Genomic DNA, 19505 nt, shown 5'->3' with positions numbered 1-19505 from the left:
AAAAAAATGCTTGCATTTAATACTTGAATGTTTCAAGTGAAATATAACTGCTTGTGATGGGTAAAAAGATTTTTTAAATACATCAATTTAGCTTATTGATTTTTAGAAGGAAAAGTTGATTACAATAGCCATGTGTCAGTGCTAGCATTAATGAAAAAATTGAGCCATGAACATATCTGGAATATCTTTTTAGATATTTACATGAAACTTGGCCATGTCTTGAAAACTTTTCTAGATATCAGCATTTGTCCACATGTACAAAATGATGTGTATTTTGTGTGTATTTTCCAGAGCTGGAGATCAAGGAACATGTGCAGAACTACCTGAAGTCTGTACGATACATTGAGGAACTGCAGAAGTTTGTGGAGGACGACAACTACAAGTAAGAGCCTAGAAAAAGCAGTTTGATGTTGTATTTAATGTTGCTTTTCATATCCTTTCCATTGAAATCCTAAGAAAGGGAAATAGATTTCTAAAGTTATAGGTGTCCCTCCGTCTCAAAGAAGAAAAGGTCTTGGGTTTATCCCAACATGGGGAACATTTTCATGGTATCCTCATATTTTCAAACTTAAACATTTATAATACTATGTTAAATGTAAAAAGTACATACAAGCCAGGCTTTAAAGAATTTTCTATCAGAAAATAAATTTTGCCGATTTTTAGCTCCACTGGCCGAAGGCCATGGAGCTTATGTCGTCACAGATTGTCCGTCGTGAGTGCGTGCGTGCGTGCGTGCGTGCGTAAACTTTTACTTTAAACGACATCTCCTCTGAAACTGATAAGCGGATTTTGACAAAACTTCACAGGAATGTTCCTTTGGTGGTCCTTTACCAAAATTGCTCAAATGGTTCTGGTCCATTGCACAATATGGCCGCCAGAGCTAAAAATAGCAAAATCTTTAAACGACATCTCCTCTGAAACGGTTCGGCAGATTTTGATGAAACTTGACAGTAATGTTCCTTGGGTGGTCCTTTATTAAAATTGCTCAAATGGTTCTGGTCCATTGCACAATATGGCCGCCACAGCTAAAAATAGCAAAATCTTTAAACGACATCTCCTCTGAAACGGATAGGCAGATTTTGATGAAACTTGGCAGAATTGTTCCTTGGGTGGTCCTTAACCAAAATTGCTCAAATGGTTCCGGTCCGCTGCACAACATGGCTGCCAGGGCAAAAAAATAGAAAAACCTTTAAAGAACATCTTCTCAGAAACCGATGATCAGATTTTGATGAAACTTAACAGAAATGTTCCTTGGATGGTCCTTTATCAAATTTGCTTCAATGGTTTCGGTCCACTGCACAAGATGGCCCCCAGAGGTAAAAATAGAAAAACCTTTAAACGACTTCTCCTCAGAAACCGATGATCGTATTGCAATGAAACTTGACAGAAATGTTACTTGGGTAGTCCTTAACCAAAATAGCCCAAACAGTTCTGGTCTGCTGCACAACATGGCAGCCAGAGCTAAAAATAGGAAAAACCTTTACACCACTTCTCCTCAGAAACCGATGATCAGATTTTGATGAAACTTGACAGAAATGTTCCTTGGGTGGTCATTAACCAAAATTTGTTAAATGGTTCCAGTCCACTGCACACCATGGCTGCCAGAGCTAAAAAATAAAAAAAAAACTTTATACGACTTGTCGTCGAAACCGATGACCTTTTTTCGATAAAACTTGACAGAAATGTTTGTTTGGTGCTCCTTTACTCAAATTGCCCAAATCATTTTGGTCCACTGCACAACATGGCAGCCAGAGCTATTAAAGTAAAAAAAATTTTTAAATAACTTCTCCTCAAAAATTGATGATTGTATTTCTATGAAACTTGACGAAAATGTTCGTTAGGTGGTCTTTGCTTGAACCTTTTGGCCAGTGGAGCACAGGCACTGATGTGCCTCTTGTTTACATTTGGATGAGAGTTAATTTTGAAAGATTGATTCTCACTGCATGGTCATTACATTACTTACTATTACAGGTTGTCATTAAAACTGGAGCCCCCACAGACAATCCAGAGTGTGTCCACATCACGCGAGGACATCAGTAAATGTCCACCCTCCCCGACAAATGAGCCCAGGATCATTAACGCTCTGACACCCGGGCCCGCAGTATATTCACGAGCCCACCAGAGCGGAGGACATCGGAAGTCTAAGAGTCTCAGTGCGAAGTGAGTGGAAACATTATTTCTATCTTGGATTAAATGTTTTCCAATGTTGAAATTTTCAATGAAGGTTTTGTTAACTGGTCTGTATTTCAAGGAAAACAAATTGAAGTATTGGCAAAAGTTAATACATATCTTGACAAAGACAATTCTTGCATTATTTATATAGGAAGGTATAGTGCTTGGCTAAATGTTAAATTATGCTCCTCTTTAGGCATAGCAGATGAGCTTTGGTGTTGGCTCTCCAACCCTCTTGATTAATGAATATGTGTCAATATTTCACAGGAATTTAGGCCTTCATTCAGAACCTTTGATAAAAAAATCACTGCTGAACTAAATTGATCTGTTAATAATGTGTGCATGATTTTTTTTTGCCAAAAGTTGTCTTTGAGCTAAATTTCCTCTGATGCAACTCTTAATGTTATGATAGAGTGTTGTTTTGCATTGTGATTTTCAAAATTTTGAATATGGTTTCTTTTGTTGTTACATAATACACTCAATCAGTTGTCGTTAGTTGGACAACTGCATGGCTTTCAAGCAGATTTTGTCTTACTTTGCTTGGCATGACATATTGAGATGATTTTTTGAAAAATGCAGCCATTGCTTCCCTTCTTGTAACTGTTCTTTTTTAACTAGGGCAAATTAGTAGTTGGAAAAAAGATATCAAAACATAGGTAATTCTATGCATCTTAAGATTTTTTTTAATAAAGTAGTTCCAGACTACAGAGTTTGCAGAACCTATCAGTCCCACTAGCCATGTCTGGTAAAATTTGAATGGGTTAAGTAAAAATCATACAAAATTTTCTGTATACAAAGAAGAAAAAATACAAAGTCATGTATTCTGATAAAGGCTAGAATTCTTTTATGAAGTCTGAGACTTGTATGGTGGTTTATTTTGCAAAGACGTGTTATTTGATAATTTTCGTGCTCTAAATTATTGGTTGGCAACGTTTAGTATTCAACAAAGTCAGAAATGTTCAAGCATTAAGGTTTAATGTTGCTGTTGGTGTTGTATAGCTGGCGTTGTTACTGCCACCAGTTACGTCACATGGACCTCCAGTGTCCAGGCTGGTGAGTGACCATCCATCTGTCTGTCTGACTGACTGATATCACTGCTCTCTGGCTGGCCACTCTAGCATACACTTGCAACTGTATTTGACCTCATTAAGGCGCTTGTGATTGTAAATATACAGGGTTTTCAACCAGCTGGCAGCCAAAATTGATGGTTGAAATTGGTTTTAGCCAGTTAGAATTTACCATTGTTAAAAATATATTATCAAAACATAAGGAAACTGGTAGTTGACATTTGTTTTGGGGCAATTTAGCCTAAAGATAGTGAGAACCCTGTGTATATAGTTAATATTAATCAACATATTTTTATTGAATGTTTACAAATTGCTTTTTATAATCATAACATCTGGGGCAGTTAAGAGGTCAAATACGGTGTCTGTACTGATTGACTGTGTGTGCATATATTCTTTTTTGTTTGGCTCTTAATTAATGCAATTAACTTTTTTTATAAAGTAATACAAAACAAAGATTTATTATCGGTATTTCATTAAATGTAGATAGCAGTTTATATGAAATTTACATATCACCTTTAAAAAAAATAACTGAGTTTGAGTCAAATAAAATTTTATTTGTTTGAATTTCGCAGTTGGACACCATTTTAGCATCATAACAGCTTGAATTAAAAAAATGGAATAATACAAATCATAATCCAAAGATTGTATATATTGGATCCGTTGGCCACGTGCTTGCCATGATCATAGGAATTATTCATATTTTGCATGAGCTCTGTGTCATAAAAGGTTATCAGATCGCTAAATTGGATTGCTTAATATGACTGTATTATGGGACATTGTTCACAGGACTGCCTGAGTAAAGATAATGAATGTTCTAGTGTGAGTCATGTTGGGAATTGTAACAGATGTGGCATACTTAATCATTATGGAATTATAATACATCATTTCAGTTGTAATACATAATCGTGCAGTGATTCATTTCCAAATCTGTTTAAAAATCTTCTTTGCAAATCAGAGTTCATCTCCCGGGACTCTTTTTTTTTTCGACCATGGGTTCTGAGCAAAACTGTGGGAGCACAAAGCATCACTTTGAACACATATGACATAGAAACAAAGTGTCCAGGTGAAACACATATTTAAGAATATTAATAATGACATGCACACAGAAAGATATAGATGGCAATAAAAAAACAAATATATTAAAACAATCAGAGAGATTTTATTATCTTTTGAAACAAATGGAGAGATTTTATTATCTAATAGTGCTTGTATTATCTGTTTATTATTTATAGATATTAACATTCTTGCTTTGATATTTAACATTATTCTTAATAGACTACTTGCCGCTATTTATATTGATTTTTTTTACCTTTTTCCAAACTACATCGTTGCATTGATTAACATAAGATTTTGGTAATGCTAAGAAAAAGTAAAGAAAAAAGAGTCTACAAAACCTGGTCCCTTTTTCTTGAACAAACTTAAGCTCCTTGCCCCGAGGATCAAGCTTAGTTCACTATTTTTGCATATAAATTGTCTTAGTTTTCTCACTTTTACAGGAAGTTATTTTAATGATATTCATGAATTAGTACATTTTTTCTTATGTAGTCTAGAATATATTAAGTGTAAGTCAATTGAATAAATGAAATTGTAAGTCAATTGAATAAATGAAATTAGGTGACTAAAACCTGTAATGCTTGAGAAGTTTCAAGATTAGTTTTGGCCAATTTTCTTTAAACTTGTCTGATTTTGCTATATAAAAAAACACAAAGCGAAAAATATCAACTAGCAAAATAATCAATAATTGTTGTTCTAATGACACCCCTGTTATGTTTCTATTATTTTAATACCAAATTTTACTATTATATGCATTACAAAATATATATCTTTGCACACCTATATATTAAATCGCTTGCCAGCATGTGTACACCCCAGCTTTGTGTAACGCCTCTCTCTCATTTTCTACATTGTAGTTTTTCTTGCCCCAGCTTTCTGAGCTGCACGAGCGGGAGCGTAGAACGTACCCATTCCCTCCCGCCAAAGACGACAGCCCCGTACCTGAACGGCGTTCGACATCTTTTGGATGATAGCGTGCTGGAGGAGTCACCGTGTGCATCCAGTGATGGATCGTTATGTAAAGGTAGGTTGATAGACCATATTATAATAATAGTGTCCTATGGGAATCACAGTGTGAATCCTATGTTTTTAACAGTGAAAATATCAATATGATGTTACTGTTTTGAACTTCTAGCTTGTTCTCACGTCATGATAAAAGTTCTACAACCGCAGAGCTGGGACACAGTTAAACAATGCTGTTTCCAAAATGATGTTTGCGTACAACATGGTGTGTTTTTCTGATAAAGGTATACTATTAAGTATACTACTAAAAGAGCATAATCAACCATTTATATTTAATATGACAGTCCTTTATCCAAAATGCCACTTAAATTACTTGTCAGCAAATGACAAATCACTTGAGAAAAAGTCTATGTTCTTTGTTGTAGCATAGATTTTCTGCTATGTTACAGGTGTGGAGAGTGAGGAGATGTCTGAGACTAGCTCCGCGGAGCAGGAAAGCTTCTGGACAATTGGAGAAAAGTATGTACATCTTACATCGAATAGATACATGCTCAAATGTCATGATAGTTCCCTGATACAGATAACCCATGTCTTTAAAGGAAAAGTAAAGATAGGGACCCCCATTTTAAACTGACAGTGCATCACATAATAAACTCATGATGTGTTAAGGGCTATTCCAGTAAAACATAAAATCCCCGGGGGAACGGCAATTATTTTCATAGTATATAAGTGGGTGTTTTTTTCCTGTTAATTTGGACCCTAGAAGGGTTAATTTGCTTCTGTAGGGGGAGGTATAATTCAAAAGTGCCTTCCCCCCGGGGGGTTACATGTTTAAATGGAATAGCCCTAACCATTTTGTAGGTTAACATATAAACACCTGGGAAATTTAAGGGAATATACTTCTTCTTTTTTCATGAAATGTAACTTATAACTATTTTTTTTGGTAAAATAGAAATATTTCAAAATTAGTTTTTGACTGATTAATTTAGTCTTTTTATTTGAATTTGCTATAACAAATTTCACATTAACTGGAGTTTCTTCACTTAATATTTGACAGAAATTTTTGATTATACAATATTAGATTAAGTTTAAAGATATTACAATGATTATGAAAAAAGTTATTACAATGCTATTTTAACCATTCTGTCATACATCATAACTTAATGGAGCAAAAGATTAATGAAGCAAAAGATTAATGATGCAAAAGATAAAATTGCATGATACAAGTTGTAGCTGTTAAGAGTGGGTTATGTTAACATGTTGGAGAAAATGAGCAGGTGCTAAGTGCAAAAAAAAGAAAAGCTGCTTGATTAAAAAGAAAACTTATCTGATGTCTGTTCACTAAAAAATTGACTACAATTAATGAAAATGGCTTTGAAATGGATGAGGGATTTTTCTTTTATTTAAGGCTTATAATCCCTCATTCACTAACTTCAAAGTTGAGTTCTTAATATCACATATGAAGCTATGAAGATACACATATTCACATAAATCAACACGTGTCCCTGTATTTCAGTTGTAGTCTGCATTTGTCGGAGGACAGCGGTAAGGATTACCAGCAGAGTTTCACGTGTCAGGGCTGCCTGCGTCGCAAAACTGTGCTCAAGGAGGGAAGAAAACCAACGGTATGTTCCACAAAATATGATGAATATTTATAACATTGTTGAACCAGTCATGAAGCTCATTCTTTTTTTTCGGCCCGTGTAATAGCCAAGTGCATATGCCACTAAGACACTTCTATATTATGAAACAATTATGGTCTGAACAGAGCCCTATTTGGTCTTTTGCACTGACCCTTAGGTGAGGCAGAAATTTTGCAAGCCTAAGGCCTCTAGTATTTTAAGCAGACTAATTGTTTAAAATATTCATATGCTCAGATCCAAGTATTTCTTCTAAATACGCTGCTTTTGTTTTTTAGTAAAAGTTGGTCAAATGGCCTTTTTTAACACTAAAAAGCATGCTGTATTCAAGTAAAGAAAACACCACAAATGTTTTTTCATGCTTTTGTTCAATATAAGCTTTACAATTTAAGGGGCTTATGCTGGGAAGTCCCAAAGCCTTCTATATCTATAATGTTGATTGCTAACCTCCGGCATCCGCACAAAGTATCATACAACTCCTATACAACATGTAATCAAAATAATTACATCATTCACCTTTTACCTCGTGATATTTCAGGTAGCAGCATGGTCCCGCTACTGGGTGGCATTGTGGGGAACCAACTTACTGTACTTTCCCGCTAAAAATCTGCGGGGGGTCGACCGGAATTCGGTATGTACATAATCCATCTCAACTTATGTCTTTAGTCAAAAAAGCACATTCTTGCAATGTTTGAAAATTGTTATTACAGTCATTTTGGTAAACTATTTCTGAATAGCGCTGTTAAGTGTTATGTGGGAAACAAAATATATTATATAAAGGATTCAATTTTGAAATAATGTAAAGGATTAAGTTTTGATTCCCCTTCATCATTTAAATAATGCAAAATCATTTCCCATATGACCTACACGGAATAGCACACTAGTTGACTTAATAAATATAAATCACCACCCTATTGTACCTGTGAACATGTAAGTTACACAGCACCAATATTGTTACCGACAGGAATCTTTAAATGTCGTACACCTGTTATGTTTGCTACAACATTATTATACACTGTCAATAAATTTCCTACCTTTACATTACAAATGACCCTTTTTCCGTTTCCAGTTTAAGACAAACCCCAGTAAGATGACGTCGGTGGTTGGTTGGATGGTGGTCATGGGAGATAACCCACTCCAGCCAGATGCATTCCAGCTCACAGACCCAGTCAGAGGTAACAACTTACCTCCCTTTGATCTTGTTTCACTGACTCTTGTTTTGAATTTTTTTATTTGACTAGAATTTGAAGTTTAACATTTAAAGGTAGGCAAAGCAATATCTTAAGATGCTGGAATATTTTACATTTTAGGTTAATGTGGCCAATTCTTACAGATGTATTGCTTGCTTCAGGCTTATTTGATAAAACATGAGTATGTGAGGTAAAACTCCAGCTGATAAAGTTTTAAGTTTTATACATAAAGATAAAAAGTCTGAAACAGGAAAAGAGATTATAAGTAATGAATTCAACAATAAAATATACTGTTTTATCTGGCTTTTCAATGTTTTAAAAGTGCTTATACATTATATAGTTGATGCATTTATAATCTTGTGTTGCAGGCAATGTTTACAAGTTTCGTGCGGGGTCACAAGCCCAAGCCCTAGTCTGGTGTCGACACCTCAGTGAGGCCTCAAAAAAGTTCCAGTCGAGGGTAAGCATTGCAGAATATCAATCAATTCTGTTAACTTTTTTAGCTTGTCTATTTTGTGGAGAAAAAAAGAAAATCAGATTTTAATGCTTTTAGGTAAAAAATATAAACCATACATAGTCGCTAATTTCTACCATTTGAATAAAGGCTTTTATTCATTTTGTCCAAATTGATACAATAATTAACACTGTGGGAATTAAGAAATCATGATGAGATGCCTTCTGTACATATGTAAATTTGTTTATTTTGTTTTCAGACACAGCCTAGTAACTTGATGTCATTCGACTGAAGAATGGAACGATAATTCATTACTGTGATATACCAATTGTCAAGCCATCCATTTCGGATTCCAGTTCCTGTGACCAGCTTCCCACATGGATGAATCATTCCCCATGACAAAGGTCACATGACCTGTCTGAATTCTGATTGGCTACTTTTGGTCATGAGATTAATGCAGAGTCAAATTGTGTTGGAATGTTTCAAGTCACATGATATATCTATATTGTGATTGGCTACTTCTGGTCATGAGATTATTGCAGAGGCAGTTTCTGATTGGATATTTCGAGTCACATGATCTGCCAACATCATGGTTGGATAGTACAAGTCAAGCGTGAATTTCCAACCTTCTGATTGGACATTATTGGTCATGTGACAGATACACTATGAAAATACAGTGTTTGCCTAGTTTAGTCCTTTTTCTGCTTTTTTTTCAAAGAAAAGGGCTGACAAAAGGATTTGTGTTATAAATAATCATAAAAATGCTTCTAATTTTTAGTGATTTTGTTTGTTTAAATCATGACAATGGATGTTTATAGATCAGTCCACAGTTAAAAATGCTTTGATTTTAAAGGGAATGTCTTAGATATCTGAAATAGTGAATGTGCTAAATTTTGTGACCAAAGACGGATTGGACATTGTTGAAGAAGATTTGATGAGAACGGCCAGTAAATATATTGTTCTTAGATGTAATAGAGAGAAGGAAGGACACTCATCTTGAACTTCCCAAATGGAAGAAAATGTTTACATTATGTGCTCTGTTGTCGGAATTATTTGACAAAGAGATTTTGGATGAAACAAAGTGAAGTTAGTGCAATTATGTGGTGTTCAGATGTTGTTTTGTGAGTTAATTATCTTGATTTAGTGCTGGACTAATCACTGTTCTATATTGAGAGTATTCTGTGACAGCATCAGGAGTACTTGGTACTCGGTGCTCTCTCTTCTTGCCTTAGTATGTGTCTGTTACAGAAAACTTCCTCTCATTGTGCAATACATCCATCATGTGTTAAAGGCTTAAAGCTGTTATATAAATGTAGCTATAATTGAGGGTGGAAGGGGAATCAGACTTAAGTGAAATTAAGTAAATACACACTTAGAAGCTTTATGCCCTCATGGCTTACTCATTGTATTTTGTTTGAAAATGGGTCAGGAAAGAAAAGTAAGATTGAGTATTAAGTAAGCACTTATTACCTTTTTGTCATCATGACTAGTTCATTAATTTTGTTTGAAAAGGGTCTAAGTAAGATCAAGTTATAAGTAAGTAAGCACTTATAACATTTTTGCCATCTAAACTACAGGTAGTTCATTGTTTTTGTTTGAAAAGAATCTAAGTAAGATTAAGTATTAAGTAAGTAAGCACTTACAACATTTTTTCCCTTATTGCTTATTCATTTTTTCTGTTCGAAAAAGGTCTTAATAGGATTAAGTTAGTTAACATTTATTACCTGTTTGACTTCATGACTTGTTTACTTATTTTTTTTAAAGGATCTAAGTAAGATCAATTATATTAACAATTTGAATCTTTACCCTCGCCACTTGTTCATTGTTCTTGTTTGAAAACTGTTGAAGTAAGATTAAGTAAGTAAGCACTTACCCTGTATAACCTTTTGGCTGTCCTCTTTTGTAAACTATTGTAAACTTGTGCTTATTTTGGTCAGTTTCCCAGAGAATTTTAGTGTTGGTTTGAAATTGCATTAAGAATCTAAGTTAAGTTGTAACTTCAACATTTAAAGCATACAGGGCTTTTTATTGGCTATTGTTTGGTATTTATATAGCTATGTTTCCGATACTAGAAATGCAATGATATGCAAACATTCCTAATGTATCTTTAAAAAAGGAAAAGCTCTGTTATGATTTCAGGCTCTTCAGCTCACTTTCTTTTTTACTTACTTTTTAAAGCCTCCTATATTTTCCTACTTTGTATTGTACTTTCTATTATTCATACATTTCCTACTTCTTGGAAAACCTTTTTATTTTTTCTTCTTTTTCCTTTTCCTTGTTAAAACTATTATTGCAACTTTTTCCTACTTGTTGTTAAAACTTCCTTTTATTCCTACTTTTTGTGAAAAATGCTGATTTATATATCAGTTTTAATCTTCATTCTTTAATTAATTTTCGCCTGAGCGACATATTAGTATATCAAAACACTGCATGATAGTTGATAAACTCCTACTTTCTGAGGAAAAACTCCCTTCTTTTTGAGGAAAAAATATCATACTTTCTGAGGAAAAACTACTTTCCTTTTTCTCCTACTTTCTAAGGAAAACTACTACTTTATGTGGAAAAACAAATCCTACTTTCTCCTAAGATATTGCCACTATGTTATTCCTTTTTTTCAATGTTTCACTGTTGGAGAGCCTGTAATTTGAGCTGAGGTTCGAAATAAGGATGCAATTCATGCCTGAGATTATTATTTTATTTTATTAACAAGTTTGATAGTATCACTGAATTAATGCAGGTACTAGGAATATTGTGCTTTCATTACAAAAAAAATGTTGTGAAACTGGCCTGAATGGGTTATTATATTATGATTAAAATAAATGAAAAAGATATTATAATTATCTTAAATGCTTTAAATTTCATTTTTATTGTTTACTTGAAAAGCATAATAATTTGCAGACCAAAGTAAGGTTCTGATATATAATACTTTACATGGCATTTATAGTTAATAACTTAATTATGCATATTTTGATTAGTGTAAACTGGTAATAGAAACCATGATATACGTGTAATGTAACCATAGGTGACAATGTCAGTCAGAGGTGGTGAAAAAATACGGAAATAGATATTTATAATATACTTATATATTATAAAGGCCGAAAAAATGCCTCCGGTATGGGTTACCCGACCTACGAAACAGTAGCTGACCCTACCATTTTTTTATAGTCTGTTGGTTAAAAAGAATAAATATATAAGAATAAATAAATTTTTACTGGTAATATGGAGAGTAAAAGCTTTATACTGAAGGATACTTTTACACCATTCCCCAAAGATGATAATATTTTTCTAAAATAATGCCTTACAAGTATTTTTTTTGCCTTATTATACGTAACAGATCCTGCCTCTGACTGATACTTTCAGCGTTGACTGTAACAATGCAAAATATAGCAAAGTTTAACGTTAACTGTCGCTAAGTTGTATCATACTTTAACAGGGTAGCATATTTATTTCCATTCTGTATACCGGTAATATTTGTTTTCTGTTTCCTCATAAATGAAACGAAAGTCTTTGTGAAACAGTTTCTATATAATCTTTCAGCTGAAAATTTAAATCCAAATAATACAGATATTTTGAACTTTTTTTTATTTATTTTTCAAAAACTGACATTAGTTTTTCAATATTTGTTAATGTTTTGTTAGTGTTACACATGTTCTGTTTCTAACACATGTTCTGTTCTGTTCTATTTTGAGTTAAGTCTGGTCACTGTTGATGTATTTGTTATTGCATTCCTGAAAAACCTATGTTAAATTGTTATACTCAGCCTCTTGTGTTAAAGTACTTGAATGAAACCTTTTTCTGAAATCTTATCTACTAAAGAATTATTGATTTTTTTTTAACATGTCATTGTGCCAATGCTAATTTTTAGCTTATCTGTTTTTGAAGAAAAGATGTTTAATCATAACCTTGACCTTATCTACTGTTAAACTGTTAAAGGTATTCAAATGGAATTTGGTACATAAGTTCTAAGATACAATAATAATTTGTTCAGCAAGGCCCATAACTCTATTTTGTGTAATTTTTGAGTTATGTCCCTTTTTCAACTAAACAAAGCAGGAGAGTGTTTGTGTTTGTTCAGCGTCACCCTTGTTCTATTTTCAAGTAAAAAGGAAGAAAATAAGAAAATTGATGAAGATCATTTGTTTGTTCATTCTCATCCAAAGAATGAAAAAGCAATGATTTCCATGACATATTCATTTCATACTTAGTTTATTTATCAGTTTGCTTTAAAAAATGGGATGATATGATATTGTTTCTCCAAAGATATTCTGATATTGACATGCTATTAAATGCATCTGCTTTGTTTAAAACTAAACAAATTTGAATGTGTAAATATGGATAAATGACCTCATCAGATGCTTTATCTGTAAACTTGCCTTAATATAAAAACCTTTATAAAAAAATATAAAAAAAAGTATATCAAGGGATAATGATAAAAAAATTTGGAGCCCCCATTTGAAAAAGATTTGAACTGGAATCATATGTCAATAACCCAGTTTCGCCAAAAAAAGCATATAATAGGTGATGATTTATTATTTGTATGGCGAAATATAACATACAGTAACTATTGAGGATTAGAACATGACCGTCTTCCTTTTGCTGAATAGCATAATCTGTTTGTAGGCTGTGTATAATATTAACATTTTCCATGTTTGTAATTTGTATTATTTTATATGTAACTGTGTAAAGTTATACACTAAGAAATATTTCCCTGTGGCAAAAGAAGAAGCCAATCTTTTGCCATGCTTTATAAACAATGAAGAATAAAACATAAAACCTTCAGTTGTTTTATTTGTTGTTTTTAGTTTCATGGCTGATTTGGCCTGGAGGGGGAAAATTGTCCCAAATAAACTGTTCATGTCAACATGGTAGAACAAAAATGTATATAATTCGCAAGAATATCCTATATAAGTGTAATATTAGCCAAGATTAGCAAGAGGTTCCAAAAACCCTATACCATTTTAAGAGCCTAAAGTTTTCAATCCCTGTCCCAAACCCCATACCATGTTTCTGAGCCTATATTTTTATGCCCCCTAAGGTGGGCATATTAAAATCGCACTGTCTGTCCGTCCGTTCGTGTGTCCGGCTCAATAACTCGTGTTCGGGCTGTAAGTTTCTCTTGTATGGACAGATTTTAAAATAACTTGCCACGTTTTCGACATACCAAGACGACGTGTCATGTGCAAGACCTGTGTCCTGACCTCTAAGGTCAAGGTCACACTTGGTGTTTATTCACAATGGAACGCTGCATACAAATACATAGAGTATAGGTTGTCGTGTCCAGGCTGTAACTTTCCCTTGTATGAACAGATTTTAAAATAACTTGCCACATGTGTTCGACATACCAAGACGACGTGTCGTGTGCAAGACCCAATTCCCTACCTCTAAGGTCAAGGTCACACTCAGTGTTTATTCACAATGGAACGCTGCATATAAATATATAGAGTATAGGTTGTCGTGTCCAGGTTGTCGTGTCCAGGCTGTTACTTTCCCTTGTATGGACAGATTTTAAAATAACTTGCCACATGTGTTATACATACCAAGACGACGTGGTGCGTGCAAGACCCAATTCCCTACCTCTAAGGTCAAGGTCACACTTAGTGTTTATTCACAATGGAATGCTGCATATAAGGACATAGAGTATAGGTTGTTGTGTCCGGGCTGTAACTTTCTCTTGTTTATACCCTGATGGGTTACATGCCATAAATACTTTCCTAACGTCAAATCTAGGATCCGCCTTTGTATGACCTTATACAGTATGGAGTAGACCACGTATGCTACATCGTTACATGATTCTTTAAACTCCTTAGGAGATATATTGACATTTTGGGAAGTATAGATAATTAACATGATGGCCCCACTCTGATACGCACCTCTGCTCATGATCAGGAATAAAGACAATGAGTAAGTAGGATAAGTAAACAAAACTCAATTGTTGACTTGGTTTTGTTTTATTAACATGTTTTCAAAGAAAACTGGGTTATAAGAATGGTGTGTGTTGTTGGGTGAGCGGGCGGGTGGGCTTTTGTTAAACTAGGGGTTTCCAGCAAATAACTAGTTTCATTCGTCATATAGACACAAAATTTGGTTTAAAGTAAGAACATGTGGAGATCTCGCTTGGGTTTGCTTTTGGGTCCGTTTCATCAAAAGGTCAAGGTCACAGAACTAAATATAGAATTTAGGTTCCAGCGATTAACTTGAGTTTAGTTTATCATATGAACACCAAACTGGGTGTATTGTCAGAACTTGTCGAGAGCTTATTGGGCTTGCTTTAGATCGGCCCAGTCAAAGGTCAAGGTCACCCTTACTAAATATAGAAATTTCGTTTTTTTCATCATATGGACATCAAACTTTGTTTAAAGTAAGAACCAGTGAAGAGCTCGCTTGGGATTACTTTTGGGTCCGTTTTGTCAAAGGTCAAGGTCACCGTTACTTAATATAGAAATTTCGTTTCCAGCGATCTGCTACAGTTTCATATGGACAACACACTCGGTGTATATAAAGAACATGTGGAGAGCTCGCATTGGATTTTTCCGGGATCCATTCTGTTGAAGGTCAAGATAACTTTTTACCGCAAAAATGTATCACGGCACCTTTGCAGCATCGATGATCATCATATGTTCATTATAAAAATGCAGCCTAGGTTTTTAAAACTAATGCCACTGAATACCATAACAAAATGTTTTTAGTATTTTTAAGTTTAGAGCTATGTATATACATGACTAAAATTTTAAAATAAATGCATCCTCCATGCTGTAAGTAGACTCTGCCTCCTGCGGTGCTGAAAACTATACCACTGGACTGAAAGCTTAGTGCAGAATACTTGTTTATCATTAGACGCGCGGCCTGGAGGCCGCGTCTATAGGGATATAGGGAGTCTGTTTGCAATTGTCAATGGGGAAGTGTATACGGATAAATTTTAGTTATGAAAAAAAGATTTGTTAATGATATCAACTCTTATTCAACTTTACTTAAAATTTGTCGTCAATAACCGTTTTGATGCGTGTAAAACTTCCGAAACGTCATATAAAACGAATAAGCCTAATGTTTAAAACAGGAATTTAAAAAAAAGTTATTCTCTGTGTTTTTGTATTGACTGGTCGCCGTTCATACGAGTTCGTTATTTTAGAAATTTACTATCTGTGAAAACGATTTATATACACGCTGTGGTAGTAAATAAGTATGTGAGAATTTACGGGCATATTGTAAATAATAGTTTAAATTATGCATTTAATAACAAATATAAGTGCCTTAACACGACATTAATTGATTATTTTAAATTTAAGTGATATAAAATGGAAGTACAAAACTTAATTCATACGATTTTACTAACAAATATAAGTCGCAATAACGAAATTAACACAATTTAAATTTAACTGATATAAATTGAAAGTTCAAAGCGTAATTCACACGATTTAAAAGAAACATTAATGAATAAAAGTAGGCCGAAAAGGATCAGGCCGAATGATATCTCGGCCGAATCGACCCGACACCAATAATTTTATCGGTGATAATGCAAGGTACCAGTCTAAATAATTTACGCATGCCGGAGACGACCGAGTAACTACGATCTAGAAAGTTTATTAAACCGTCATAGTTCGGCTATGTCCGTGTTTATTCGGAATGTTAACAATTGTATATATATATTGTCACATGACTTTATTGAGCCAATTGGTTATCGATATTTTTCACGTATTATATTCAATAAAACCCATTCAGCCGCGTCTTTGATGCCTAGCATCAGCATCAACATTCGTCTTGTTAGTTATAGTATGAGGCATGTTTTTTTGGTATTCAGGCTTCCTTTCTGTACTTCATTTAATCTCTTTGGTAGGCGTACTTCTTCCAACCATCATCATCACCATTGCATGGGCATTTTTTGGCATACTACTTCAATTCATCAACACCATTGCAAGGTCATTTTTGGCATACTACTTCAATTCATCAACACCATTGCAAGGTCATTTTTGGCATACTACTTCAATTCATCAACACCATTGCAAGGTCATTTTTGGCATACTACTTCAATTCATCAACACCATTGCAAGGTCATTTTTGTAGTGTTGGGATTAGGTTTGGGCCTATAGGGTCAATGTCACTGTTATTTAAAAATGATTAACTGAATTACTGTAGTAAGGTTGCCAAAATTGTGTCCAAACTTGGTACATGTATGTAAGAAGCGTTAATGGAGGACTTTAATGGGATTGCATTGAGCCCCCCTGGGCTCAATACCTATGTCACTGCTCCTCATGAAAACCAGTTGAAACTGAATCTCACAACGAAGGCTGAAGTTCTTCAGTCAATCATTGAACACCTGGTTTCGTCACATTGCGTTTTTTTCAAAACTCATGCAGCAAAATCGCATCCTTTCTTGGCCACAAAGTATGTCTGTGAACACTACGAATACGAAGTCGTAACACTAGGAAGACGAAGTCGTACCACTAGAAAGAAAAAGTCCTATCACTACGAAGACGAAGTCGTACCGCTACAAAAACGAAGTCGTACCACTAGAAAACGAAGTCATATCACTGCGAAAACGAAGTCGTACCACTACAAATACGAAGTCCTATCACTACGAGGACGAAGTCGTACCAAGACGAAGTCCTACCACTGCGAAGTCGTGCCATATTTGGAGAAGTCGTCCCTTACATTATTACTTGATACTATGGTTTAAAAATATAGATCATGTAAAGTAAAAAACAAACATTATATGCACCAGTCAATTGTAACCACGGCCCCCCAGGTCCGGGGGTATACCAGGAATAGCCGGGGAAATGGGCCGTGTTTTTACCTTTCAGATGGCCCCGCAGAGCCGGGTGAAAACGGTGGTTATTTCTTTGCTTTAAATATAGCGGGGAATGGGCCTAACTTAGGGTCCCTGGGGTGCGGGGGCATTTGGCGGGGATATTATCATCTGTTCGTCCCTGCAGGGCGGGGATTTTAGCCGGGGTTGGCTGGACCGAATGTCAAAGTCCCCGCTATTCGCCGGACCTGGGGGTGGGGTGGGGTGGGGGGGCGTGGTTACAATTGACAGGTGCAATACATGGGACGACTACTCCTAATTTGGCGAAAAATCGTAGTGGCACAGCTCTGTGTTGGTACGACTTCTCACTCCTGAATTTTATCGTGCTGCTGCACACGTGTTATAATACAGGCATAGCTTATACTGGACACTAAAATACCAGTGAAAGAGTTCACAGCTAGTGTTTGTGCTTTAGTCAAAGGGGGATAATGAGCCAATGGAAAGTTTAGTTTGATCGGTCTGCATTATCTTTTTTCTTTAACGTTAACCATTTTGATGTTGTTACTTTGTGAACAACATAAAAGATCTGAGCGACACGCTTCGTGTGTTTTAAAAACAAACACATTTATACATACAATGTATAACCCGGTAACTCGTGGTCGTCTAAGCATCTTAATACAGAACCAGTTGCGGCACAAATCCATTTAATCTGCATACTGTCATCGTCAAATTACATGTGTTTAAAGCCTATAGAAACAAGGGTAACATTGTTTGTGCACTATGCTACACAAACTCACATCTGGATTTTCCGGTGGCGTCTACAATAATAAACATACGCCCGAAGCGTTTGAATGCCTTGTTAAGTTTTGTCCAACTGTGACAACAGGGTGCATTGAAAAGTATGCCGCGGAATACACTGCGATATTCAACCCCCTTCTCCTTTGCCGAGCCGAGACGGTATATGCAGCTCTGCTCGACCGTCCGTTAAAAAAATCGTAACTATTTTTGGTAATGTTCACTTCGTAAAATTTAAATTGTGTTTACCATATAAGGCATGTGTTTAGTGCGAAAATCTTTGTTTATGTACAGGTATGGTGTTAATTAATAAAAGAACCACTGCTCCGTTCGCCAGTGTCACGGTAGGGATCCAGTCCACTGCCCTGTTCGCCAGTGTCACGGTAGGGATCCAGTCCACTGCCCTGTTCGCCAGTGTCACGGTAGGGAGCCAGTCCACTGCCCTGTTGGCCAGTGTCACGGTAGGGAGCCAGTCCACTGCCCTGTTCGCCAGTGTCACGGTAGGGAGCCAGTCCACTGCCCTGTTCGCCAGTGTCACGGTAGGGAGCCAGTCCACTGCCCTGTTCGCCAGTGTCACGGTAGGGATCCAGTCCACTGCCCTGTTCGCCAGTGTCACGGTAGGGATCCAGTCCACTGCCCTGTTCGCCAGTGTCACGGTAGGGATCCAGTCCACTGCCCTGTTCGCCAGTGTCACGGTAGGGAACCAGTCCACTGCCCTGTTCGCCAGTGTCACGGTAGGGAACCAGTCCACTGCCCTGTTCGCCAGTGTCACGGTAGGGAACCAGTCCACTGCCCTGTTCGCCAGTGTCACGGTAGGGAACCAGTCCACTGCCCTGTTCCTCTATGTCACGGTAGGGATCCAGTCCACTGCCCTGTTCCTCTATGTCACGGTAGGGATCCAGTCCACTGCCCTGTTCGCCAGTGTCACGGTAGGGATCCAGTCCACTGCCCTGTTCGCCAGTGTCACGGTAGGGAGCCAGTCCACTGCCCTGTTCGCCAGTGTCACGGTAGGGAGCCAGTCCACTGCCCTGTTCGCCAGTGTCACGGTAGGGAGCCAGTCCACTGCCCTGTTCGCCAGTGTCACGGTAGGGAGCCAGTCCACTGCCCTGTTCGCCAGTGTCACGGTAGGGAGCCAGTCCACTGCCCTGTTCGCCAGTGTCACGGTAGGGAGCCAGTCCACTGCCCTGTTCGCCAGTGTCACGGTAGGGAGCCAGTCCACTGCCCTGTTCGCCAGTGTCACGGTAGGGAGCCAGTCCACTGCCCTGTTCGCCAGTGTCACGGTAGGGAGCCAGTCCACTGCCCTGTTCGCCAGTGTCACGGTAGGGAACCAGTCCACTGCCCTGTTCCTCTATGTAAAGCTGTATTATGGTAGGTACCAGTTTGAGTCTTTTGGTCCATAACATTCAGCGATTGCAAATAGAAATAAAGTCA

General features: G+C 36.3%; 2 protein-coding genes across 13 annotated transcripts in view; one reads left to right on the top strand and one right to left on the bottom strand.

Annotated features, from left to right (window-relative positions):
• The window catches only part of LOC128222840 (ras-specific guanine nucleotide-releasing factor RalGPS2-like), a 71575-nt gene extending 58257 nt beyond the window's left edge, over positions 1–13318 (top strand). For 9 of the 12 annotated variants that reach the window (XM_052931988.1, XM_052931978.1, XM_052931981.1 and 6 more), the window contains 10 exons: positions 292–382; positions 1972–2160; positions 3172–3225; positions 5150–5316; positions 5705–5774; positions 6772–6880; positions 7434–7526; positions 7965–8070; positions 8454–8545; positions 8799–13318. In XM_052931988.1, coding sequence (XP_052787948.1) covers positions 292–382; positions 1972–2160; positions 3172–3225; positions 5150–5316; positions 5705–5774; positions 6772–6880; positions 7434–7526; positions 7965–8070; positions 8454–8545; positions 8799–8831 — 1004 coding nt within the window. In that variant the 3' untranslated portion in view covers positions 8832–13318. The remainder of the gene's footprint in view (positions 1–291; positions 383–1971; positions 2161–3171; positions 3226–5149; positions 5317–5704; positions 5775–6771; positions 6881–7433; positions 7527–7964; positions 8071–8453; positions 8546–8798) is intronic. The other 3 variants (XM_052931979.1, XM_052931980.1, XM_052931982.1) reach the window with 3 other exon arrangements.
• A 5058-nt stretch (positions 13319–18376) lies between these two features.
• On the bottom strand, positions 18377–19477 carry LOC128223325 (hornerin-like). Its single transcript, XM_052932603.1, has one exon. It carries the CDS (start codon positions 19475–19477, stop codon positions 18377–18379), a length of 1101 nt encoding a protein of 366 aa, XP_052788563.1.
• Positions 19478–19505: the final 28 nt, after the last annotated feature.

This window comes from Mya arenaria, chromosome 17 (assembly GCF_026914265.1).
Source record: "Mya arenaria isolate MELC-2E11 chromosome 17, ASM2691426v1".
Classification (NCBI taxonomy): domain Eukaryota; kingdom Metazoa; phylum Mollusca; class Bivalvia; order Myida; family Myidae; genus Mya; species Mya arenaria.
The sequence above is the reverse complement of the archived record's forward strand: the minus strand, read 5'-3'. Positions and strand labels throughout refer to the sequence as shown.